The sequence below is a fragment of the Sorex araneus genome, chromosome 5 (genome assembly GCF_027595985.1).
Source record: "Sorex araneus isolate mSorAra2 chromosome 5, mSorAra2.pri, whole genome shotgun sequence".
Taxonomy (NCBI): Eukaryota; Metazoa; Chordata; class Mammalia; order Eulipotyphla; family Soricidae; genus Sorex; species Sorex araneus.
The window spans coordinates 23,165,016-23,192,060 of record NC_073306.1 but is presented as its reverse complement, the minus strand read 5'-3'; the positions used below and the strand labels follow the sequence as shown (position 1 = coordinate 23,192,060).

General features: G+C 39.5%; 1 protein-coding gene across 10 annotated transcripts in view; it reads right to left on the bottom strand.

Annotated features, from left to right (window-relative positions):
• The window catches only part of TUT4 (terminal uridylyl transferase 4), a 122,332-nt gene that overhangs the window by 31,467 nt on the left and 63,820 nt on the right, over positions 1 to 27,045 (bottom strand). For all 10 annotated transcript variants that reach the window (XM_055140714.1, XM_055140709.1, XM_055140711.1 and 7 more), the window contains 9 exons: positions 26,654 to 26,723; positions 24,746 to 24,872; positions 18,601 to 18,720; positions 18,038 to 18,250; positions 11,997 to 12,171; positions 9,246 to 9,943; positions 6,365 to 6,515; positions 3,790 to 3,876; positions 731 to 834 (listed from right to left, as the gene is read on the bottom strand). In XM_055140714.1, coding sequence (XP_054996689.1) covers positions 731 to 834; positions 3,790 to 3,876; positions 6,365 to 6,515; positions 9,246 to 9,943; positions 11,997 to 12,171; positions 18,038 to 18,250; positions 18,601 to 18,720; positions 24,746 to 24,872; positions 26,654 to 26,723 — 1,745 coding nt within the window. The remainder of the gene's footprint in view (positions 1 to 730; positions 835 to 3,789; positions 3,877 to 6,364; positions 6,516 to 9,245; positions 9,944 to 11,996; positions 12,172 to 18,037; positions 18,251 to 18,600; positions 18,721 to 24,745; positions 24,873 to 26,653; positions 26,724 to 27,045) is intronic.

Below are 27,045 nucleotides of genomic sequence, written 5' to 3'. Positions count from 1 at the left end.
GCATGAACTCTGGAGTCAGACAGACCTGGGTATACGAATCCCGGCTCCAACATTTACTAGCTGTGTGACCTTGGGCAAGTCAGTTTATCTCTCTCAGTTTCCTCATCTGTAAAATGGGGGAAATAATATCTACCTCGAAGGTGGTTGTAAAAGTGAAATGAGATAATGTATGTAAAAGTGTATACTACGGACTCAGTAAATGTAATCTCCCCTCCCCACCCAAAATGAGTTTCTAAAAGCTATCCTAAGAAATGTATCAGAACATTGCTTTTACAGAAAAATTTATCCTGAGTGCCAAAAATTCATAATAAAACTCTACAACATAACCCATTTATAAATTAGATGACAGCCTTTATTTTCCATGTGTGCTGTTCAAAGAAAATCACCTTTTATAAAAACTAAGAGAGAATTATGGTCAAGGTTCACAACCAAAGAAGCACCAGTTTTACAATGATTCTAATTTTTTAAGTATATGGTATTTTAACTACTAAAAACAAAAAAAAATTATTACAAAGCACTTGTGATACGGTTTTTGTGTTATAAAACTAATGAAACAGAGATATAGCTCAGTGGCAGAGCACATGCTTAGCATGTATGAAATTCTGGGTTTGATCCCCAGGACTAATGTAATGATTCAAAGAACGATACCAAGATTTTTTACCGGTAAAAAGCAGATTCATCATTAAAATAAAAAGAACTTTCACATCCTTTTCCAAACACTAACTCTTACCTCTGCATTTTCATGTCCTTCCAAGGTCATACAAATATCCAGATCGCTATCACGAAATCCAAATCCATTCTTAGAAGAACCAAATAAACACAATCTTGCCTTCTCTAAAAGGAAAAAAAAGAGGGAAAGCCAATTTTTATAAGCAAGAAAGAACATTTATCACCAGCTGATGGCTAAACACATCTTATTCACCTAAGTAGTTAAACCCTGTACACAGCATTATCTATCATTAGCAGATACTGAGAAATCCCAAAATACACTTATTTAGAGCTTGTTAGCTTTGCCCAAGTTAACATATCTACTTTTTCCATTTTTTTAACGAACATCATAAAATCAACACAAAATTATGAACTTGAGCCAAACCTACTACTCTAAACAGTACTATCATCTGTGCAGTTGCCCAAGTCACAAATATAATTTAGCCCTTATTATGTATCTCTTTCAACACCTACATGCAACCTCCACATCCACCTCCAACGTAACCAAATTTTTAAATTCATCTGTTTTTATTCAATACGACCAAGAATTAAGTCCTATATTTGAAATGAACATTTTTCAGGGCACTACTTACAATCTGTAGTTTTATATTGCTGCTCTATTACTGGGGTGGGGGGGTAGGGAATAGGAGGGACGGTGCAGAAGAAGGGAACCTCCCAAAAGTACTCACACAATCCAGGGACCACTCCTGAAAACACTCAACCAAGAAGACCAAATGGTTAAACGAAAGGGCCCAAAGATGCGATATCGCTTAAACCCTGTGGTGCTAAGGGTCACCAGGGCCACTCAGTGGCGCTTAGGCAGCTGGGAGAGGGTGTGTATTCAGAAGCCACACAGTACTAGAGATCAAATCTATATGTGAAGAGTATCATGCTGAGTGAAATGAGTCAGAGGGAGAGGGACAGACATAGACTAATTGTACTCACTTGTGGGAGGCTAAAAATACACATAGTACAAACTAATACCCAAGGAAGTAGAAATGAGAAATGAGAAATGAGGGCCAGGAGGACTGGTCCATGATTGGAAGCTTGCTACAAGAGTAGTGTGTGCGCTAGTGGTGGTGGGGTGGGGGAGGCTTGGGGCTGGAGGAAATGCAGTAAGGAGGATACCATGCTTAACGATGCTATCTGGAAATGATCACTCTAGAAAGGAACTGAGTGCTGAAAGGAGGTAAAGGGATTACATGGTAACCTTTTAGTACTTCTACTGCAAACCATAGTGGTCAAAAGGGGAGAGGGGAGAGAGGGAGAGTAGGGGGAAAGAAAGAGAAGGAGAAAAAAGAGGGAGAGAGGCAAAGAGGGAGAAAGGGAGAGGAGGAGAGGGGGAAAGGGAAGGAGGGGGGGAGAGAGAGATCATCTGTTGTACAGGCCAGGCCATCTGAAAGGAGGTGGGAGGAAACTCGGGACACTAGTAGTGGGAAATGAACACTGAAGGGAAGGGTGTTACCCAATCATGAACAACTTCGTAAGTGTGTATCTCATGGCGATTCAATTAAAACAAAACACACACACACACAAATATATACATATATATATAAATAAAAAATCCCTGTGCATGAACTCTGGTATCTCCACAGCCCTTGTACATGATTTTATTACATTTATGTATAATTTTGTATTTATATATAAAACTCCTCTCTAGAATGTCCTTTTCTCCTTGGAAAGCCATAACTCAATTCTTCCTATTATTAACGGTTCTACTCAAAAGGCCCCTTATCAGAAAAGAACTACCATAATAACCATAATAACACACCATTCTTTCGTTGTTTTTGTTTGTGTTTGGGGGCGATACAATAAGTGATGCTCAGGGCTCACTCCTAGCTCTGCAACTTCAGGGATCAATCCTGGTGGTGCTCAGAGGACCACACAGGTGTCGAAGTCAACCTGAGTCAACCACATGCAAGGAAAGCACTGTACTATCTCTCCAGCCCTGCCCACCATTCTTTTAACTCCTTCACTTTAATCAATGTCATCCCGTTGTTCATCAATTTGCTCGAGTGGACGCCAGTAACATCTTCATTTGTCCCTGTTGCATGCTAGTATAGCCCAATGGCATCTGCTTGCTCCAGGAACAGGAAGAATATGTTGTTGTTACTGTTTTTGGCATATCAAATACGTCATGGGTAGCCTACCAGGCTCTGCCGTGAGAAAAAAATTTTTAATAAAAAAATAAAATAAAAATAAAGAGGTTGTGCGGCCACAAATGCAGCCAGCCATGCACTCCAGGAAAAACTGGTCTCTTTCAGGAGCTTTGTTTTCTAGTCTCTGGATCTTGGCCGTTGATTAGATTACATGGCAAGGGTAAGGGGGTGTGTAGGGGGGAAAAGAGTTTGTGGGTGTGACTGCCACTGGGGATCTGGGTGGAGGAGGCCCAGTCCCGATCCGAGCAGGCTTGGAGATCTCAGCCACAGGTCCCGCATACCTGGGTTCCTCTGTCGGTTCCTTCATGGGTGAGGCTCGTCCGAGTGTGTGGAGAGTGGCCTTGAGCATGGCTGTGGCTGGATTCTGGAGGTTTTTGACTGCCGGGGCTCTGCTTGGGACAGGGAGGGAGATTCAACCCGCCTCCCTCTGAGGGGGCCCTGATGAATAAAGCCTGGTGTGGGGGCAGGAGAAGCTGCCACCGCTCTCTTCCGGGAGCTTTGTTTTATAGTGTCTGGATCTTGCCTTCACCTTAATAGGTTTTATTTCTTCCTGATACTACTGATACTATTATCTGTCTCCCCTCTTTTTTTTTTTTTTAATTTTTAATTTTTTCTGCTTTGGGGCCACACCCAGTTGTGCTCATCATGTACTGGGCTCTGCAGTTGGGAGACAATATGTGGTGCCATGGACAGAAAGTGGGCTGGTTATGCACAAGGCAAGCATCTTACCTGTTGTACAACCTCTCCATTCCCTGTCTCCCTTTTTAGTATGTTTCATGAGAACAGGGTTTTATCTCATTTATTAGCATACATCCCCAGTATCTACAGCAGGTAGCACATAACATTCTATATACCTCTTAGAGAATATTCAGACCAAGTGACTATAGTAACAACAGCAACCAAATTTTTAACATATACATACCATCATATTCTTTTTGAATAAATTTTTCTAAGCCGATTAAAATTTGTTCCCTGTTGTGTTGTTCAGAGGAAGGTGGTGATAACTCATCTGTTTTTCAAAAACAAAAAAAGAGATAAAAAAATTTTAATGAAATCTAAAATTGTCCATTTAAAATTTCTTTTTATTTTTCTTAATTTTTTTTTTTTGGCTTTTTGGGTCACACCCGGCGATGCACAGGGGGTTACTCCTGGCTCTACACTCAGGATTCACCCCTGGCAGTGCTCAGGGGACCATATGGGATGCTGGGAATCGAACCCAGGTTGGCCGAGTGCAAGGCAAACGCCCTACCCGCCCTACCCGCTGTGCTATCGCTCCAGACCCCATTTAAAATTTCTGTTGGGGGCCTGGAGCGACAGCACAGTGGGTAGGGCGTTTTTCTTGCACTCGGCCGACACGGGTTCAATTCCCGGCATCCCATATGGTCCCCCAGCACCGCCAGGAGTGATTCCTGAGTGTAGAGCCAGGAGTAACCCCTGTGCATCGCCGGGTGTGACCCAAAAAGCAAAAATAAATAAATAAATTTCTGTTGGGTTTTCTAACTAAAATCATATATGCTACTGAGGAACAAATGGACCAAGGGAAAGCAGAAAGAAATTTCTGTAAATATACATGCATTTCAAGTGGCTATTTTTCCTATGAAATATTTACAAAATGTATTTGCTTTCATAATATTTCTTCCCCAGACATTCCACTTTTTCCTGTATACTTGCTTTTTTTCCTCTTGGGTTAAGACTATTTTTGGTACACTAGGTACCTAACACTTTAATTCAACAGTTCCCTCAAAATGCCTGGTCAAGTTTCATTTCTTCATTCTAAACCTCTCTGTCCAATCACAATCATTCAAAAGCTTTCCTTAGAGAATTTCTTTAGTTCTACAAACTGGGGTTAGTTTTTTTAATGCCCTTTTACATTTCTAGTTATTTATGTTCATCTTATTTTTAAAAACAAATACCACTCATTCAGTCTTTTTCTGTCTCTTCTTCCAAACTCATCCCCAAGAATAAATAAGTAATAAGAACAAAAACCAGTAATTTACTGTAATGCAGTAATCAAATATTCAACTTTTGATAAACTTGATATGAACTTACTATTGGTGGTTAGTAAATGAGGGCAAATTAAAGAACCAAAACAAAAAAAATTAATTAAAAAATAAAGAACTGAAACACAGGTGATGTTTTTAGAAAATGGTAAAACTATTCTGTGTGGTATTCTAATGTTCATATATGACACAGTGCACTTGACAAAGACCAAAGAACTTTGCAGCAAAGCAAGAAAATGCTTTAAAAAAGAAAAACAAAAACCCCCACAAACTGATATAGGTAGAGCAAAGAACATAGACTCCAGCCATAAGATTGTTATTTATAATAATATAAATACAGTGAATTATATCTTAACAAAACTGATCCAGTCAGCCCACTCCTGGGTATGTACCCAAGATAAATTAAAATATATGGTCATACACCAATTCACACATGAAATTTCATATACAGCATTTGTTATAAAGAAAACTTAAGAAACAAGCTAAATTACCAACAGGTAAATGGCCGGGCTGGAGAGATGGAACAGCAAGTAAGGCACTTGACCCAGGTTCTTTGCCCAACACCACCTATTGTCCTCTGAGCACTGTCAGGAGTGGCCCTTGCGCACAGAGCCAAGAACAGTGAGCCCCGAGTACAGGCGGTATGTTCCCCACCTCTGCCCCCCAAAAAACCCAACCAAATTAAAAAATATTTTCAAGTGACATGCTCACATAAGAGAACCTATGTTATAAATTCAAACAAAGGAACCACTGACAGGTTACAATATGGATGGCGCTCTAATTTTGCAAAGTGAGAAAGGTTTGGCCTTCCTTCCCAAGTGATTCCATTCATAAAAAAGGCTCTACAAAACACCAGCAAACTTATAGCAACAAAAAAGGCTAATAAATGGTTGCTTTCAGGAGATGGGGGATAAGAAAGGTCAGGAAGGAGTGATCACAAGGGATTTAAATGTTATGAAATCAGAAATATCTTCATTGAAACACAGTGACTGAGGGGGCAGGGGTTGTGGGAGGTGAGGTCCCACACGCAGCTGTGATCAGGGCTTACTCCTGGTTCTGGGCTGAAAGGATCACTCCTGGCAGGACTTGGGGAGCCATGTGGTACTGGAGATCAAATTCCTGTCAATCATGTACAAGATAAGAGCTCTACTCACTCTGATATCACTCCAGCACAGAAACTTCATTTTGAATGTTTTGAATTTAATTTTGATTTAAAAAAAAATATAAATAGCCACAGATATACAAGTGGCTACTGTATTATTGAAAATCCAAAGTCTAAGCTCCTTAAGACCAACACATATGAATTCTGTATCCCCTTTGGCTTTTTAACTACAGTGACAAGTATATGGTAAGAATTTAGTACATATGCAAGTTTGTTTATTTAAAATCTATTCAAAAACTTCCACCAAAATAAAATAAAAGCAAAATGCTGAATAACTTTTAAATATTTTACACTTAATCTAATCTTAGTAAGGTTATAAATAATAAAAGACTTACCAAAACACTTTTTACATACTAAATCAAGTATTTCCCGAAATCGATTTGTCATTGGTGGTAAAGGTTTTAGATCAATTTTCCGGAAATCCTCTGGGCAGTCATTTTTTGAATGGCCATCCTTTTTGCAGATGCTGCATACTATTGTTGGCGGCTATACAAACAAGAGAAAAGCTGATGATGTAAATAAATAAATCATTGAGGGAACTTTATCAACACTTGCTAGGAAATTTTGGTTTTGTTTTGGGTGCCTTTACTGCTTTGGTTTGTTTTGGTTTTGGCGTTAGAACCATCGTTGCTAAATGGCTTATTCCTGCCAACCCTCAGGGATAACTCCTGTCAGGGCTCAGGGGACCATATGGGACGTCACAATGGAGCCCTGTCTTCTGCATGCAGGCAAGAGCCCTATCTGCAGTATTATCACTCTGGTCCCACACCACAGGAATTTTTAACAACTCTGTTTTGGTGGGGAGGGGGCCACACCCAGCAGTGCTCACAGAGAGGCATTCCTGGCTCTGCTCGGGATGCCATTGTGGTGCTAAGAGTCTGGTCCAGGTTCGTAACTGACACAGCCACACGCAAGGCAAGAGCATTTCCTGCTATATTATCTACATTTCCAACAGTATCAAGTTTAAAAAAAAAAGTTTAATGTTTGCCAGGAAATTATTATAAATGCTATTAAAAAATTAGTATCAGAGCCTACCCTAAATTCCCAGGAAATAATTTTATAATACAATGTAAAGTATGACATAATCAAGATTGCTCTACAATTTTGCCATTTTTCATTATTTCATAGACTATATGCCTTAAACACTACCAGCTAACTAAAATGCTGCCACACTTAACCTTACAAAGAATGAATACTGCTTAGTAAATTAGAATTTCTAAGACTTACCAATAGTACTTTTAAACCATTTAAATTGTATGACTTCCCCGTTTTTGCCTTTATGGGAGGCAGCTCCCAAGCAGTGCTCAGGGGGCCCAGGGACCCAGCAGCAATTCTCAACCAACCCGGCGATCAGTTCAGTGGGTGTGAGGACACAACGCATTTGGGCCTGCAGTGTTGAGGATCCCTCCAGCCACTCTGGCAGTGCTGGGGATCTCCAGGGTAGTTCCGGGCGGTGCTTGGAGAACATTGTGATGTCAAACATTGTGATGTCAGCAATGGAAGCAGGCTTGGGAACATGCTAAACAAGCATGTTAAGGTAGGTGCCCAAGTAGTGCTTGAGCACCGGGGGACCACTCATGGCAGCCCAGCAGTAAATATAAAACTCTTGGGTCACTGATAGGTCCCAGTCATACGGCGCTGCTCAAGACCACTGGTGCTGGGCGGGTGTAGCCTGACAGGGGCACCAGGGCTATCACCACAATACTGGAATAAGCAGTGATGAGGATTAAATTCATGTTCTCAAGCATACAAGGCATGCAGTGTAGCCTTTTGAATTATATCCTCAGCCCCTAAAGCTTCCTTTTATTGACAAAGGATTCATTGCCTATTTTCTCTTCACTGCAATATTGTTTTATTTTTGCTGCAATATTTTATTTTCTGTAATTGATGGGGTTCAGACTACTCCACTTTAAACACAAAAAAGGTTACGATTTCAATAAATTTATATGGTCTACAATACCCCAACAGAAGTTCAGTGGCAGGGGCTGGAGCGATAGCACGACGGGCAGGGCGTTTGCCTTGCACGCGGCCAACCCAGGTTCTATTCCCAGCATCCCATATATGGTCCCCTGAGCACTGACAGGAGTAATTCCTGAGTGCAGAGCCAGGAGTAACCCCTGAGCATCTTCAGGTGTGACCCAAAAAGGAAAAAAAAATAATTTTTTTTTTAAAAAAAAGAAGTTCAGTGGTAGAAACAAACTGGAGTTTTTTTTATTCCTGAGCTAAGTTTTCTATTATCTGTAATACGTTTATACACTTACACTTTACCCATTACTTCCATAGGCACATCAAAACAACAAAAACACTTTTAGGACAATATTCAAGGGGCAGGCAAGACAGTATAGTATAAGGGTTAGAGAGAACGCCTGGCATGTATCTGACTCAGGTAAGAGCCTGGCACACCGGGTGTCTCAAGTATCTCGGAGGCTCCTTAGCCCATTTGGAGTGGCTCACGCCACCCTCATACATCACTGGTGACCTGGCTAATTCTTGGAACTACAGGGCCTAACCAGGGTCATGTTCTCATGCCCTTTCATTGACTGCCAACCCTGTTAGTCAAGCCTGGAAAGGCATCTAGGTCTCCTGAACACCACTTGGAAGATTCAAAAGCAAACAAAACCCCACAGAACTCTGGCACGAGGAATATATTCAACATATAGACCTTTAAGCAGTACAGGGTATGGGCTGGTGGGCCTAACTTGAGCTAGAAACAGCACTTGTCAAAAAAAATTTTTTAATTCAAATAAAATGCTATTAAAAGTTTAGAGGTCTTATATTCTCCTTATGAAAGAAAAATCATCATGTGCATTTAAAAATTAGCAAACTTTAAAATGTATGCAACCAATACAAAACTCTTTTCCCCAAACTTTGAGGAATTTTTATATAGAGGAAAAAGTGAAATTAACAAACTAGTAATAAAGTAAAACCACTTTGGACTTTATATATATTCTTCAAAGGCAACTACAGGCAAAAATACAAAAGGAAAAGATATATATCTAATATAAAACACACATTTTATATTCAATTTTTATATAATGAAATTATATATAAAATAACTTTCATAATAAACTTGTTTTACATCATTTTATATACACCGAAATATTTTAAAACAAGTCTATCATCGTAAGTTATTTTTTATACTTCTGAATTTAAGAACTATATGAAGACATACTATCAGCAAACTATTTTGCAAATTGCTTACAAAATGTATCCTACCTTGCCAGAGGTTAAAATAAATTTATCAAATACATAATACAATTCCTGGTTGGGGTGGTTATCATCATCATGAAGGTCAGAAGCATCTTCTGTAGCTTTACAGTTACAAGAGGTAGCAGATGTGTCAAAGCACACAATCTGATGAGAATTCTCCGTTTCTAAATTTGATCTGCAGCATATATCAGCAGATTCATCTGAGTCAGGAGATTTATTATTAAAACAGTTGCTCTCGCTGAGTTCCTTTTTTAAGCATGTCTCTGAAGGCGCTAAATTATCCTGTTTCTTAACTGATGCTGGCACTAATTCACTACTTTCACTGGTAGAAAGAGATGAAGATTCTTGTCGATGCTCAGCCAAATTTAGTTCATTTACCAACAAACTGCCATCTTCAGTAACACATCTCTGTGATGTACGTTCTGTTTTATCATGCTGATCAGGCTGACCACTTGGAGCATTGATTTTTTCGGAGCTTTCCACAAGTTGATTGCAACAACTAGATGTCATATTGTCAGATTTTACCGGTTTCTTGCTGTTGATTTTCCCCTTCTCTTTTCTCACAGAATCAACTGATTTATTTCCGTCTTTTCTCTGAGGACAGGCAAAATACCTATAAGCTGCCCTAAATCTTTCCACAACGTATTCAAAAACAAGTTGGCTGTTTAAGCTCCGTGCAACATTCCTCTTGACTGAAAATGGATCTAGTTAGAAGGAAAAAAAAAGGGAGGGGGTCAGAAGCTAATTACTACGAAACTACATTTTGAGTTTTACAGCAGATTGTTAGAAGGTGAGCATTTCCCTAGTTTTTCTAACCTAGGTCCCAATAAGAATTGCTAAGAACTGAGCAAATGCAATAGCAACATCTTTTCCTTCATTTCTGCCTTAACATTAAAAAAAAAAAAGAATAGAGAAGTAATAAATTAATTAATAAAATGAGTTCAACTAAGGAGTTCAACTCAGTAATTATCAAGTTCGAGATTTTTATTTTGTTTTGTTTTGGGGTCATACTAAACTATGCTAGGGGAGCCATAATGGGTGCTATGGGGCTCGAACACGGGTGGGCCGCATGCAAGGAAAGCACCCTACCCGCTGCTCTATCTCTCCAGACCCAGTTATTAGAATGTTGTAATAATGAATATATATCCCTTTATACTGTCAAACTCCAAAACGATTAAAATTTTCATCACTAGTCGTAATATTCCTTAGTCATAGAAAGAATACACACTTAAATTACAACTTAAGCAAATTAAGAGCAATTGAAAATTCTCAGAGCTTCACTGTATCACTGTCGTCCCGTTGCTCATTGATTTGTTCGAGCGGGCACCAGTAACATCTCCATTGTGAAATTTGTTGTTACTGTTTTTGGCATATCGAATACGCCACGGGTAGCTTGCCAGGCTGTGCTGTGCGGGCGAGATACTCTTGGTAGCTTGCTGGGCTCTCCGAGAGGGATGGAGGAATTGAACCCGTGTCAGCCACGTGCAAGGCAAACGCCCTACCCGGATTGCTATCCTCAGAGCTTCAAGTTTTAAAATGTTTTTCAAGGGCAAATGAGCTAGTACATGGGTTAAGGGGCTTGCCATGCAGCCCACCAATTGCAGTTCAACTCCCCAACACCACTTATGTTCCCCCAAGCAATGTCGGGGTCATTCCTGAGCAGAGCCAGGAATGGCCTCGGAGCACCACTGGGTGTCACCCCCATACATTTTTAGTAGAACAAGCTACAAGAAGAAGTAAAACAGAAAAGGGAAAAAAACTAAGTAAAACTAACCAATATTTAAAATTTGGTCCAGACTAAATTGCCTATTCTAGAAAGTCATTTACTTGTATTAACTATGTCCTCATTCTTAATATTTAGTAACTTCCGAAAATGCTTAAGGGTTTTAAGATTTTATAAGCCTGAAATAACAAGTGTGCCCAGTAATAAAGAACAATGCTATCTAAAAGTTAATATGCATTTCTCCACTATCGATGATCATTAAATAAAATGACGAGCAGATAGAGACTTCAGATTGTTATGGCTGAGACATCTTTTGCTGTAACCCACAGGCTGTAACCCACAGGCTTTAGTAAGCCTCTCCTAAATCTTTACCCCTTTTACAAGAAAAAAACGGAAAAAATAAAATTAAATCAGCCGCAGGATTCGAACACATTCAGTTAATATTAAAAAATGAGCAAATGTTTAAGAATATTTCTGAGTATAACAAAACAAGAAAAGCTAGCAAAGGATGGAGGGAACAAATTGTGTAATATAAGAAGAGAAAACTGTTGGACAGAAATTCAACTTCTTAATTATAAAAGGTGCGTTTAATGTTACAGAATAAAAAAATTTTAAAGTCATCAGGCCATGGGCTACACAGCAGACAACATTTGTGTTCTATTTATAACCTTGTTTGTTATGGATGAGAACGTGGGTTTGATCCATAGCACCACGTAACACCCCCCCAACACCAACTCCCCCCCCCCACCATTTTTGGGTTACATTCACTGGCAATGTTCAGGGGTTACTCCTAGCTCTGGAGCCAGAATTCCATATGGTTCCCAGACACTTCCAGGAGTAATTCTTGAGTACAGAGCCAGGAGTTACCCCTGAACACTGTCAGATGCCCCCAAAAACACCAAATAAAAATTTAAATAAGTAAATGAATAGTGTCATTTATACTGCTACAAACGCAACCAAATTTATAATGCTGTATTATAAACAAATGCATGATATATCAAAAAAAATTCTCCAAACAAAATGTCATCTCATACCTTCAATGGCTATCCGCCTTTTGGGCCAGTTTTTGTTTTCTCTTGTTAAAATGTCTTGTATTCGTACACATATGACATATTCCTCCAAAGCAAAATCCAGTGTGTAAAATTTTAGCAGCTCTAACCATAATTGTCCCAGGGAAACCTGATTTGGTTTTTCCAAAGCTAAAGGAGACTGGAAAAGAAAAAAACACATTTTTATTTAGGCTTCAGAAAACTGTAGAATTCTTTAATTAATCCCCCCCTTTTTTTGGAGGGGGAAAAAGGCACTTTGGCTGTGCTCAGGGCTTTCTTCTGGCTCTACAAAACTATAGGGTGCCAGAAATTGAAACTGAGTTAGCTGTATTCAAGACAAGTGCCCTACAGCCTCATAATCTTCCCATTTGTGAAGGTTGTGTCAGTCACCTTTTCAATAAATAACTAAGGCACAACAATTTACGTAATTTGTTAAAGAGTATAGCATAGCTCAGAACACAGTCCCAGGTTATGGACTCCTAGAATTTTGTGCACCTTTTCAATAGGCACAACAATTTACGTAATTTGTTAAAGAGTATAGCATAGCTCGGAACACAGTCCCAGGTTATGAACTCCGAGAATTTTGTGTCTTTTCACAAGTAATGCTCAATTTTGACTAAACATTAGAATCATTTTGGGAGAATTAGCATACACTAATACCTGAGCTCCTCACCACTCCCTACATTTACTACATGCTTCCCAAGATTCTAATATAGTGATCAGAGCTACAGACTAGACAATGGAATTTTTGTTTTATTTATTTTGGAGTTTGGGCTCAAACCCAGCTGTGCTCAGGGCTTACTCCTGACTCTGCACTCAGGGACCACTCCTGGTAGTACAGTGGGAAACTTATGAGGTACCAGGGATTGAACTCGAGTTGGCTGCATGTAAGGCAAGCAATATACCACTGTACAATCTCTCCAGCACCCACCGCCCAAAAAGAAGTATTTTTAAAGCCACCTACATGATTCTCATATGCAGCCAAGTTTTCAAAATAGGCTTAACAAAGCTTAAGCTCACTGTAGTAATTACTTTTAAAATCGATGTCTAGGCTTTCAAAAGCTAATGTTTACATTCAGCAAACATTCATTTGAAAATACATGTCCATGGTATTTTGCTGAGAATATATATATATTTTTTAATGAGACAGATCATAGGCCGGAGTGAAAGTACAAAGGGTAGGGCACTTGCCTTGCACATGACCATCCTTAACTCTATCCTATAATTCCCTGGACAGGATTGCCCTCTGAGTCAAAAGCAGGCCTTGAACACCCAGGGTAATAGCACCAAAATAAGAAGCTAACAAAAAAGAGATCATACTTATGTATGATACTTCATATTTAACCTTACAAAACCTGTATATAAGCTATTAATTCTAACAATTTTATAATGTAAAGACTATAGTGCAAGGATATGATTTGGGACCCTCATGTTGCTTATCATCATACCATATTGCCAATCACATAAGGTGAACCTGTTTCATCAGGAGAGGCAGAGACAATTTGACAAGTACAGTAAAGATGACATGTTAAAATGGGCTTCTAAATCAGGAAGTCTTAAAAGAGGCCAATACCTGAATTCTCAGGAAATTAGCTAAGGTAATGAAATCTTAAAATTGAGCGTTAAAGACCATAATGTTATACGTACATTAATTTTTTCAATGTATTTCAATTTTTTTCAACTACATACTGAGTCTATTGTAATGTGATAGGCACTTAAATACACCTCAGAAGACATCAAGGATCCCTGACTTCATGAAACTTCCTAGAGGAAGAAAATAATAAACAAGAAACTGAAGTTCATTACACAGTTATTTGCTGCAAGTAAAGCACTGTGAATATAAGAAAATACTGAGTCGGTTTACCAGTAGAGCAGGTAAGGCACTTGCCTTGCATATGATCCCTGAGCACTGCCAGGGAAAATGGGGTCAAGGACCAAAGCACACCAACATTAAGAAACTGAAGAGGAAAGGAAGAAGCATCTATGGAGGACGAAGCAGCAATGGAAACAAAGAATCATCATTCATCAGTGTGGAATCCTAAAGTTAAGACATTTTTCAGGAGTGTGTGGCTCAAGCTTGAGGTGAACAAGGTCAAAGAGGCCACAGTAACCCAGGACCTGGCTGGAGCAGCACAGAGGCAGTGAACTATAGTTAAGCCTACAACTTAAGGAGCTGGAGCGATGAAACAGTGGGTAGGGCATTTGCCTTGCATGCAAGCCGACCCAGGTTCGATTCCCAGAATCCCATGTGGCCCCCCCCGAACACTGCCAGGAGTAATTCCTGAGTGTAGAGCCAGAACCCCTGTGCATCACCAGGTGTGACCGAAAAAGAAAAAAAAAAAAAAACCTACAACTTAAAAATGGCCTCCTGGAGTCAGAATGAGAGCAGAGTGGGTATGGCATTGCCTTGTGCTTGGCCAACTTGATTGGATAACCAGCAGCCCATGTGGTTCCTGGGTCCCACCTGGAGGGATCCCTAAGTGCAAAGCCAGGAATAAGCCCTGAGCACTGCCAGGGAAACAAACATAATATAAACTGTAAAAAAGCTGAAAAGACGGAGCCTGATAATTTGGGATGGAAAAAATATTGGACCAACATGTAGTAAGCGGAAATGTGGAACATTATCCTGACATAAAAAGGATTTACAGATGCTGACAGTACTTGGAAATCTGAAAAAAGTTTAGATTGTCTAAAGATAACTAAACCATTTCTTAATTCTCAAAAATGTGGTAAAGAGTAAGATGGTATAAAAATAAAATATTTATCTGACAGTGAATCTGATGACAGCAAATCAAAGACACTACTGACAAACCAGAGGATTCGCCAGAGGTCTGGATCCTGAACAAAGAACTGGTGCCATGGTGCACTGTAGCACTGTAGCACTGTCGTCCCGTTGTTCATCGATTTGCTCGAGCGGGCACCAGCAACGTCTCCATTGTGAGACTTGTTGTGCCATGGTAACTCAATTAAAAAAAAATTTTTTAAGTTTATGTACTTTCCACTTTTTTAGGCATCTTCTTAGAAAAAAAAAGGTAAAAATACTAACTTGAAAAAAAAACTGGTGCCATGGACAGCAGTGGAAAATTGACGCTTCTCATGATGTGAAAAGATACAATTGAGGGCGAAGAGGCAGTATCAAGAGACAAATATGAAACATCCTCAAACTTAATTGCTTTTTATGAAGAGTGAATAACTTGGCCTTTTTATGCAGAGTAATTGTATGTATTGCCACTCCCCTCACAAACATACACCTCACCTGGATTTTGATTTTGGTTATACTAATGTAAAGAAATAATTACATTCTAATAAAAATCAGGTTTCATATGTTTATTGGGAGGGTTGGGAGGTTTTCGTGTGTTTGGGGTTTTTTGTTTTTTATTTAAAAGGACTAGTTACTCTGAACAAATAAAGCTTTCAGTAGTTTTTTCCTTTATCAGAAAAGGGCACTGACAACATGATATACTATTTTAGCTGCATTACAGAATAGTTTTACTAATTACTGGGGGGGGATTGCAATAGTGATTATTTATTCTGAATTTATATTTAATTTGTATGTTTAAGGGACATTTTGAATTTTTTGAACATTTTGTATTGTATCTATATGCATATTATATATGTACCTAAATACACAAAACATGTATTAAATGGTTAAAAAAAGGAATTTTTTTTCAGGGGTCAGAGAGAACAGTACAGGCTTGTCTGCATACAGCCAACTGCAGTCTGAAACTCGGTACTGTATATAGCCCCCTCGGCACTGCCATGTTATCAAGAATTATTTTCTTATTAAATGGCCACAGAGAAAGCTCAACAGGTTGAATTCATACTTTGCATTCAGGAGGCCTGTTTTTCATTCCTGATATCTATGGTCTACAGAGTATCACAGGGAGCGATGCCCAACCCGGAATAGCCCCCAGCAATACCGGATATAGCACCTCCCAAAACAAGAAAGTAAAAGGCAAAACAAACCAAGAGGGTTGGGAACAGAACATGGTTCAGTAGTAGAAGACATACCTTGCATGTATGAGGCACTGAGTTGAGGACCCAACAAAACATTTAAAAAACAAATGAATGGATTTAACAAAAGATACTAAAATTAATGATATGGAAAACTGTCACTGTATCACTGTCATCCCATTGCTCATCGATGTGCTCGAGTGGGCACCAGTAACGTCTCCATTGTAAGACTTGTTGTTACTGGTTTTGGAATGTGGAATACGCCACAGGTAGCTTGCCAGGCTGGGCCGTGCGGGCAAGATACTCTCGGTAGCTGTTCAAAAGGGGTGGAGGAATCAAACCCGGGTAGGTCGCCTGCACTACAAACGCCCTATCAGCTGTGTTATCGCTCCAGCACAACGTTAACGACAGAATGGCATTATTTATGAACACAGTGCTGGAACTCAGTTGAGGTTTAATACAGATTCTTCTAATTTACTTTCTCTTTCTTTCATACCCAGTTGGTACTCAGGGCTTACTCCTGGCTCTCCACCCAGGGATCACTCCTGACAGTGCTCTAAGAACCATACGAGTACGGGGTATCATGGATCTGACCCAGGCCAGTCGTGAGCACAGGTGCCTTACCCTCTATACTACTGATTTAATTATTTAGGCTTTTGGGCCACACCTAGCAGTGCTCCGGGCTTTGGGCTCAGGGATCACTTCTGCAGGGGCTCATACATGGTGCTGGGTACTGAACCCAGGCTGGCCACTTGCAAGGCAAGGGCCCTACCTACTGTACTATTTCTCTGCCCCACGCTTGTTTTTTCTTTCACGCACTTTTTTTTAATTGATTTTTATTTGTATCAATATGGAAAACTAGTGACAGGAAAACAAAGAAAAATCTGGTAAAGCAATGTTCTTACTGAATAATCAGGGAAGAAAACAACTTTAGATAGGGCTATAGTATGGAGGGTAGGGCACTTGCCATGCAAGCAGTCAACTAAGGTTTCATTCCAGGAACTCCATATGGTCCCTAGAGCCCCACCTCACCAGGAGTGATCCCAGAGTTCACAGAAGTACTGAGTACAGCCAGATGTGCCAACCCCATGTGCACTCCCCACCCCACCCCCAACCCACTGGCCTAAAAAGAACCATCATAAAATGAGTTTAGACAGCAACATGGGAGGTTCCATTTAAAGAATGAAATCAGGCAGCAAGACAAAGTATATAGTATTAAGGACAGACAAGATAGTGGGAGTTTGTAGTTCTCTTTTGATTGCTTCAGTTACTTAATAAATAAACAAGATCCTTATTCCGGAGTATTGGTGGTGTAAGGGGAGAATTAAAGTATTATAGAAAACGGAGAACACCATGAGGAACAATGAGGAATACTATACTAAGGTAACTACAAATTAGTGTAATGGAATCAATAATTTCACTAATTTTCACATCTCTGTAATAATACACATATTTCAGAAAACCACATGATTACAAAACAAACAATCCCCAGATATTCATTCGTGTGGCCTAGAAAATACAGATTCTGCCTGTAACAGCAAGTGTTAATCAATGTAGTATGACAAAGAGATAGCTCAAAGGACTGGGGTGCATGCTTTGCATGCTGGACGCACTAAATGATCTCCTGAGCACCACCAATACTGAGTCTTTTCCTGAGCACCCAGCACGTCACAGCTTCAATACCAGAGTACCACTGTGCAACCCACGGTCCCCTCAATTCCCTTTCCTCTCAAACCAAATTTCAAAAATAAATGAATACTGACTTAAACAACCCCTAAAGGAACAGTCTTTTTGTCTTCACCAATATGAAAACATTAAGTCCCATAAACTAAAGATTTTTTCAGAGCCCAAGTCTGAAGGAAAAAGTTACAGAGAATTACCCTGAAATGATTCTAAATACACAAATCTCCCAGAATGAGGCATTAAGGAGTCCCAGTAGTGAAAAATTAAACCAAATCCCTCATCTCACAGAAAAAAAAAATACAGTCAAGAGGTTTCTTCAACATCAATCTACTATTAAAATGGTTTCATCACAGATTCCATGTAGGACAGAGAAAACAAGAACAGCTTACTTTTCCATGTTTGTCCTTCACGGTATTACTTTGGTTGTCTGTTTCTGTCTTCTTGGTGTCATCTTTCAGTTGATCTGCCTTAGCTTTGTTTTCCTCGGTAATTGAGTTTTTCTCAGTTGCACTATTTGAATTATATTCCCATCTCACAAACTTTTCTTCCACTATGCCCTTCAGTTGAAAATCATCCATTCTTTTTGGGTCAAAGCCTTTGATCTATATAAAAAGGCATTTGAAAATCGTAGATAAAAGTTGTTAAAAAGGGGCTGGATCGATAACATAGCAGGTAGGGTGTTTGCCTTGCAAGCGGCTGACCCGGGTTCGATTCCCAGCATCCCATATGGTCCCCTGAGCACTGCCAGGGGTAATTCCTGAGTGCACAGCCAGGAGTGACCCCTGTGCATCGCCGGGTGTGACCCCCCCCCAAAAAAAAAGCAAAAAAAAAAAAAAAGTTGTTAAAAAGATGGACACAGCACAGACCAAAATTCCAGCTTTAAATGTTTAAAGAGAGGACTCTGCAAAAGCCAACTACACATGGAAATATTATGTCAAAACATTATGCTTACCCAATTTCCCAGTAAGCAAGGAAGAAGAGGAGGTTTTCTTTGTTGCAGAAAAAACATAACCATTAAAGCAAAACAGTAAGAAGGTATTCCACCATCAGTTTGGGAGTCGATGTAACATAACTGCAAAAAGAAGGGGAAGAGAGTGCCATCACTTAGCTTTAACTTCCTTAGTTTATCTCACAATGAAAATAGGTTATTTCCTGTAATATTCATTGCAAAACATTAATTAACAATATAAGGAATGGCTTAAAACTCACTACCGTATAGTAACATTGTTGATAGTATGTACATTACTGCAAATAAAGACATAGTTTCTAGTTAAATGAAATAGATCACAGACTTGCCAGCAATAGTCCAATGTGACTGTCCCTGAGTCCCTGGTTCTATGTATCATATGGTATGTTCCCTGAGCAACACCAGGGGATCCCTAAGCACAGAGCCAAGAGTAAGCTGTGAGCACCACCAGGTGCAGCCCCAACACCAAAACAAACAAACAAAACCCTAAAAACACTTGAAGCTGGAGACAGTTCAGCAGGAAGGATGCTTGTCTTGCACACAGCTGATCCAGGCTCAACCCACACAACTCATATGGTCCCCTGAACCCCAGCCAGAAGTGATCCCTGAGCACAGAGCCAAAAATAAGCCCCAAGCACAAAAGGATGTGGTCCCAAAGCAAAACCGAACAAAAAACACTTGCTGTTAGGCACTGGTTGAATTCTCAAGAAAAAAAATTCAACTCCATTAGAAAATGGGCAATGACATGAACAGAAACTTTATCAAAGAAGAAATGCAAATGGCCACAGGCACATAAAAAAAATGCTCTTCATCACTCATCATCAGGGAGATGCAGATCAAAACAATGAGCTATCATCTCAAACCACAGAGACTGGCATGCATTCAAAAGAACAAGAGTAACCAGTGCTGGTGCAGATGAGAAAGGGACTCTCCTTCATTGTTGATGGGAGTACCGGCTGGTCCAGCCTTTTTGGAAAACAATATGGACATTTCTCAAAACACTAGAAATTGAGCTTCTGTATGACCCAGCAATACCACTCCTGGGAATATACCCTGGGGGCCCAAAAACACGGGGCAAAAACACCATTTGCACTCCTATGTTCACTGCAGCACTATTCACAATAGCTAGAATCTGGAAACAACCTGAGTGCCCGAGAACAAACAAATGGATAAAGAAACTATGGCACATCTACACAATGGAGTACTATGCAGCTGTTAGGAAAACTGAAGTCATAAAATTTGCCTATGAATGGGTGAACATGGAGAGTATCATGCTGAGTGAAGTGACTCAGAAAGACGGGGATAGATACAGAATAACTGCATTTACTTGTGGTATATAAAAATATATATAGTGGAAGACTAATATCCATGGCCAGTGAAAACCAAGTAGGACTGGTCAATGGTTGGAATCAACCACAAGTGTTTGTGAGACAGAGGGTAGGTAAGATAGAGAAGAGATCTGTTGTAGGATGACATTACTTTGTCCTTTCCCTCCTGGCCACAAGTAGCTTGTCCCAGTTTTCCCCGGAGTTTAGGCTTACCCCAGTCACACCCATCAAGGTGTTCCCGAATCTCTCCCATCCCTTTGTTTAGCTATAATCACTTCTCCATGCTCTCTTCCCCAAAGAGTTAATCCGCGGCTTTCCCTTAATCTGACTCTGCTAATTTGTAAGGTCAGACCTTCCTAGGATACTGAATTTATATTATATAAGTTAATATTGCCTTTCTCCTCTTCTTGTGCCTTTTGAATAATTTACTTTAAAGCTATGTCTGTTTTGTATAGACACAAGAAGACAATATTATGTTTTTATAACTTGGGAATTAATTAGCCTCGAATATTATTCCCTCCCGGGCATCTGCTTTCTCCACTTAAGCCTCAGTTGCCCTCAGTTCCTAGCACCCCAAAAGCTGGGTCCCGACGAGGGATGGGAAGGATCCAGGGCAAGCGGTGAGTTATGTGCTACCCTGGCATCGAGATGGGCCTGGCCAAAGTGCCTAATTCTTAACTATAAGTTAAGAGCTTGATCATAGACAAATGCTGTCATGATCCAATAGTAATTATGAGACTAGGACCCTGCCAGGGATAGGAAAGACTGATCTGGCCTGAGCACTGTAGTCTGAGATTGAGATGGCCCCAGGAGAGCAATTCTATAAGCTTTAATGTATCTCTTATTGTGTCCATACAAAATAATTAATATTATGAATTCTTATATGTTTGCTGGCTGAGGAGAAGAGAAACACATTCATGGGACTCCGCCCTTGGGTGGATCCTCCTGCTGAAAGAGAATTAAGTCCTAGGAGAAGCATCCCCTAAGGGAAAGGAACCTTACCCTATTGATGGTGACCACACCTATGTGTACACCCCAACCCCCCAACCCCCTCATGCTGTGGAGATTTAACTAGGCTGTAAGAGTGGGTGGGGGCCAGATCCAGAGATCCAGAGAGAGACCGAGAGCTGGAGAGAAGCGGGGAGAGAGAATGAAATAAACTGATCAAGCAACCAGTTTGGCCTTCTTCCTTCCGTCGCCTGCCCTTGACTGACAGCACACACAGCGGTTCCGGGGCACCGAACGTGGGTGGTGAGACAGAGCCGCCCGGAGAGCCCGAGGGTGTGCGCGCCCCTCGGCGTGCCTTAGTTTTTTACAATCTGTATGACAAAAAAAGCTGGGAATGATCACACAGATCAGGAACTGAGTGTTAAAACTAGGCAAAGGGATATTCATGATAACCTTTCAGTATCAATATTGCAAAATATTGCAAATGTCCAAAAGGAGAGAGAAACAAGGAGGGGCACAGACAAAGAGAGCAGAGATAGAGGGACGGAGGGAGGGAAAAATACAGAGAGAGAGAGAGAGGGAAAGCACCTGTCATAGAGGCAGTTTGGGGGTTAGGGTGGTGGGATAATGGGAAGGAACCTGAGACACTGGTGCTGGGAATGTGCACTGGTGGATGGGTGGGTGTTGGAACACTGTATGACTGAAACCTAATCATGAACAGCTTTGGAAGGGTCTATCTCACAGTGATTCAATTTTAAAAAGTAAAATTTAAGAAATTTAAAAAAAAACACTTGATGCTGCTTTAATTCTGCTTCAATCTATGGACTCTCCTAGGTCTTTTTCTAAACTCAAATATACATAAAATATATACAGAATTTTATTTTCTTTATAAATATCAAATGTTATTTTTCTTGGGCTGGAGCTATAGCACAGCGGTAGGGCGTTCGCCTTTCACGCAGCCAACCTGTGTTCGATTCCTCCACCCCTCTCGGAGAGCCTGGCAAGCTACCGAAGAGTATCACGCCCGCACAGCAGAGCCTGGCAAGCTACCCGTGGCGTATTGGATATGCCAAAAACAGTAACAATAAGTCTCACAATGAGAGACATTACTGGTGCCCGCTCGAACAAATCGATGAGCAACAGGATGGCAGTGGCAGTGGCAGTTATTTTTCTTCTGAAAAACTTTCATTTTTAAAGAAGTTTACATAACCTGGTTGCACACAGACTGTTTTTTACATAGATGAGGATTTTATTCATCATTTACCAAAATTGCTTATTATAAATATCTCTCTATATTTCTCTCCTTAAATGTGCCAAGAAGGTCCCTCTAAATAAATCTGAACAAATCTAACATATTCTTTTAAATAACTAAAGGTCACATATGATTTAGATGGTTAATGTCCCACTCAAAGACATTCAGACTTTGGTCTCAAGTTTTGTCACTTAAAACAATGTTGCATTACTTATCTTTATTCCTTAAGTATGGGTACTTATGCTATGAGCTATATTCCTGGAAATATTTTTATCAGATTAAAAAATATATGATAGAGGGCTTGAGTGATAGTACAACAGCAGGGCACTTGTCTTGTACACGGCTGAGCCAGTTTCCATCTCCACAAACACATCCCTGAGAAGCGCCAATTGTGACCCCCAAACAAAAAAAATTTTGTGATAAGGAAAGAAGAGATGGTACAGGGGTACTGTCTGAGCACATAGCCAGGAGTAAGCCCTAAGCACAACTATAGTGACTCAGAAAAAATTGAAAAAACAATAAAAAGTTAATGTATTTGTGATTTCTAAGAAAATTTTAAGATGTTTCAAAAATCATGACAGAAATTTATTTTTATAGTTAACATTAAGTTAACATTAATAACTTATTAATAACTTAATAACAATAAACATTGCTATATTTAAGAAATTGGAGGTGATTCAAGAGGCAGAGAGCAGGCCGAGCAAATGTGAGGCTGAGTTCACTCTTTGGCATGGTGTGGCATGGATACCCAGGGTAGTTAACCCTGGTATGCCCAAGCATCTGAGCACCACACCGCCAGGTCCAAATACCAAGGAACCATCATGGTCCAGCTTGGGCCCCCAACTACGTTCCCCTTGTATCCTGCATCACCACTGGATGTAATCTCTATAAAATAAGTTTTGAAAATTATGTTGTGACTGGGATTACAGAGAGAGTACAGGGGTAAAGGCACTTGACTAGAGTACAGCCAAGCCTGGTTTGATCTCCAAAACTGCGTATGATTCCCCAAGAACAATCAGAAGCAGTCCCTGAGAACCGCCTATTGTGACCCATCCTCTCCCAAAAAAGTGACTGTCAATAGAAAGCACAGTACACTGATAATAAAACATAGGTAACCTCAAAAGAGGCAGGCTGTGGAAGAGAAACGAGGAGAGGAAATGGTTGTTTTAAAAAAGTTTTCCTTCCTTTATAAAAATTTTTTTTGGGGCTGGAGTGATAGCACAGAGGGTAGGGTGTTTGCCTTACACGCAGCCGACACGGGTTCGATTCCCAGCATCCCATATGGTCCCCCGAGCACCGCCAGGAGTAATCCCTGAGTGCATGAGCCAGGAGTAAACCCCCATGCATCACCGGGTGTGACCCAAAAAGCAAAAAAAAATTTTTTTTGCTTCTGAGTCCATACCCAGCAATGCTTAGGGCCTACTCCCAATGCTCAGAAACCAGTCAGCCACGTGTAAGAAAAGTGCCTTTTCCCCACACTCTCTCTCCAGCACCTTTGAGACTCTATTTGCTTTGTTTTGTTTTGGTTTTGGGGTCATACCCAGCAATACTCAGGGTTTACTCCTGGCTCTGCACTCAGAATTCTCCTGGCAGTACTCGGGACCACATGGTATGCAAGGGATTAAACTAGGTGGGTCATGTGCAAAGCAAGCACCCTATGTATCAGACCCTCCAGCACCAAGATTCGTTTCTTAAATCAACAAAAACAACAATTTTTCACCTGAAGAAAAGAGTATAGAATGTAACACAGTGTGCCTAACAGATGGACAAACCGAGTTAAATCATCAGCACCATATATGCTCCCCTAGCACCAGTAGGAGTGATCCCTGAGCATAGCTGGGTATGGCAAAAAAAAAAAAAAAAAATTAGCTTGCATAGTCATATTTTACACTTAAAACTTTAAATTACAGGTTTGTTCTTCAAGCCTGTGTTCTCCCTTAAACATATATCTCCCTTGTCTCTATGTCTTCTTTGCTTGCCTTTTCCACTCTGAAGAAGGCCATATTCTTTCTTGAACACATACTTCTCTTTCTCATCCCTCACATCTAAATAAGTTTCCAGAAAGACTATCTTGAGGGGGCTGGTGTGAAAGTATAGCAGGTAAGGCGCTTGCCTTGCATGTGGCCGAACCAGGTTTGATCCCCAGCATCCCACACCGTCCCCAGAGCCCACAACAAACCCACCAAGAGTGACTTTTGAGTGCAGAGCCGGGAGTAAGCTCTGAGCACTGCTGAATGTGGTCTAAAAGCAAAACAAGGAAAGAAAAACTATCTTGCTACACACACACACACACACACACACACACACACAATAAAACCTTTCAATTACAATAAAAACAAAAACTTGAACTTTATATATTAAGATGTTAAAGATAATATTCCTAAACTACATAAAAGAATGGAGTATGACAATTTAAAATTCTAATATATATCAGTAATTCTATGTGTAATTTCATGTATTTTCATGTCCATAATGAGAACCTGTCTCTCTGGCACCGGTAACTTTTTCCCTGTGCATTGTAATTAATGATACATATAGTAAAATTTAAAATAATTGAGTTATCTTAAAGATCAGGTAATTATTTTCTTCTGGTTTCACCTACCTTGGCCCAGTATCGAAAGGCTAATACCAAGGGAGTAAAGACTGGTTCCATTTTACCAAGAGCAGCAAGTAAATCAGTAGTGAGGCATGCCATATCATTTCCTGCACTCACTCTACAAAGTAAACCACTGTAAACGAGAAAGAAAGAAATTTCACTGTATTAATACCTTAAAAATTACCATACTTCAGATCCTGTGGTTACTCTTTCCAGTCATCATATTTTACTAAGAAGCATGATAAAAAGAAATTTTAAAAAACTTAGAGCTAACTGGAAACAACACACATTTTCATCACTAGAATTCCATATCAGTTAAACATGTTTTAAATGTACATTGTTTTTAAGAAATAAACTCTTTGACCTCAGAACTTGGTCCTATACTAAGTTATTACCCAGTTGGGGAGTTCCTTTCCCTTCTATTTTCCAATAAATCTTTTAATTAAAAAAAAACTGCTCAATCTCAGTATCTCAGTTCATGAGAAATTAATTGCAAAAGCAGCATTATGGTTTGCCTACATTTGGTTTATATAAAGAAAAAATTAATCTCGCCAATGTCTAACTATAACATATTTCCTAGTTTATTCTATTTACTTTGCCTAAGCAAAACAGAATAAAGCAAAATAGAATAAAATTATTCTATTTTAGAATAGAAGCAAAAACCTTGAACCAAAAACCAACGATACAATGTCTTGCTATCTTGCCCGTAACTTTTCATTTCAAAAGACTATGATTTTACTGATGTATTATTTTCAGATTAAAGATTAGAAATTTACTATCAAACTTACGCAATGCTGAAATTAGAACTATGGCAATTGAGTTGGCCGAACCATAGTAAAGATACTTTGCAGGCAAAGAAGACATATCTGAGGTTGCCACAGATATGCCACATTTATAGAGAAAATTTGACACATGTGGTAGAAAAAAACAAGTCAGAATACCTTCCCATTCCAATTTTTTTTCCCACCTCAATGAAGTATTTTTGGACAAAATCCCTAAGACCTCAAATTTCTAATTCAGAAAACAAGGAAGTTTTCTATCTCCAGTGTGCCTTCTAGGTTTGAGTAAGAAAATACAGTAATCTACAAATGTAAGAAATAATTACTCAGGCATAGAGTGATAGCACAGTGAGCAGTGTCTGCCTTTGCACGTGGTCAACCCGGGTTCAATCCCTGGCATCATATGGTCCCTAGAGCACAGCCAGGAGTGATTCCTGAGTGCAAAGCCAGGAGTAAGCCGTGAGCACTGCCAGATGTGGCCCAAAACAAAACAAAACAAAAAACAACAAAAAAGAAATTACTGCTCAGTAAAAATACTGCTATTTCTGTATTTCTTATTTTTCTCAAATAGGATTTCTTTTTTAAAGGCTCTTATTTTCTCAGTGCCACAGATATCTGAATAGAAAAGTAGTATTAGTTTTCAAAAAATTCATTTTTAATTTCTGTAAATTAAAGAGTCTAATACCAACTCAGTATTTGTGAGCTTTTTAAAGAGAGGTATCTTTTTTCTTTTATTGTGCCAGAAATCAAACCCTGGACCTCACACATGCAAGGCATAGGCTTTATCACTTAGTTATATCCCCATTCACAATATTTTTTTAATTTACATATCCCTACAGCAAAATATTATCTAAAACCTCAATACTTAAGTAAATCATGAAATTAAAAAAAAAAAACTAAGCTTTGCTTTGAAAAGTGTTTTAATTTTAACTGGTGATTCTATTTCTTGTTCATATATTTTTAGTAAGCCAGCTGTTTTTAAGAGAAACTAGCTTAGTCATATTAATCCAAGGAGAATTCTTAGAGCAAAACAAACAAACAAACAAACAAACAAAAACACCTCTTGGAAATGTTCAATGTGTATTTATCTGCTTGCTATTTTTTAGTATTTCATTTTCTCTCTCGTATTACCAACCTTTTCCGATCTTTGCACACCACAACAGGAACTTTAGCGTGAAAATCAGATTCCACATCTACATATAATACTAATAAGGAAAAAAAACAAAACATGTAAGCTAATGTCAACATCTCTCAAATGTTTACTTTATGGTAAACATTGCTAGCTTCCTTTTTGAAAAAATCACTCTTATTGTTTCTGTGGGATAATCCACTCTTCTTGACATGAGATGAGCATCAACCCAACAGAATCTCTTACCTCTCTTGGTGTCATTTGCTGTATATCACAAACCACAGGGCACAGTCCCAAATACTGTCCGAAAATTATAATCACCTTAAGAAAGGTTTTAACATTCCTAAAAGTTTGAATATTTCCATGTAAGTATATAATCTAATAAAACTGTTCAACCC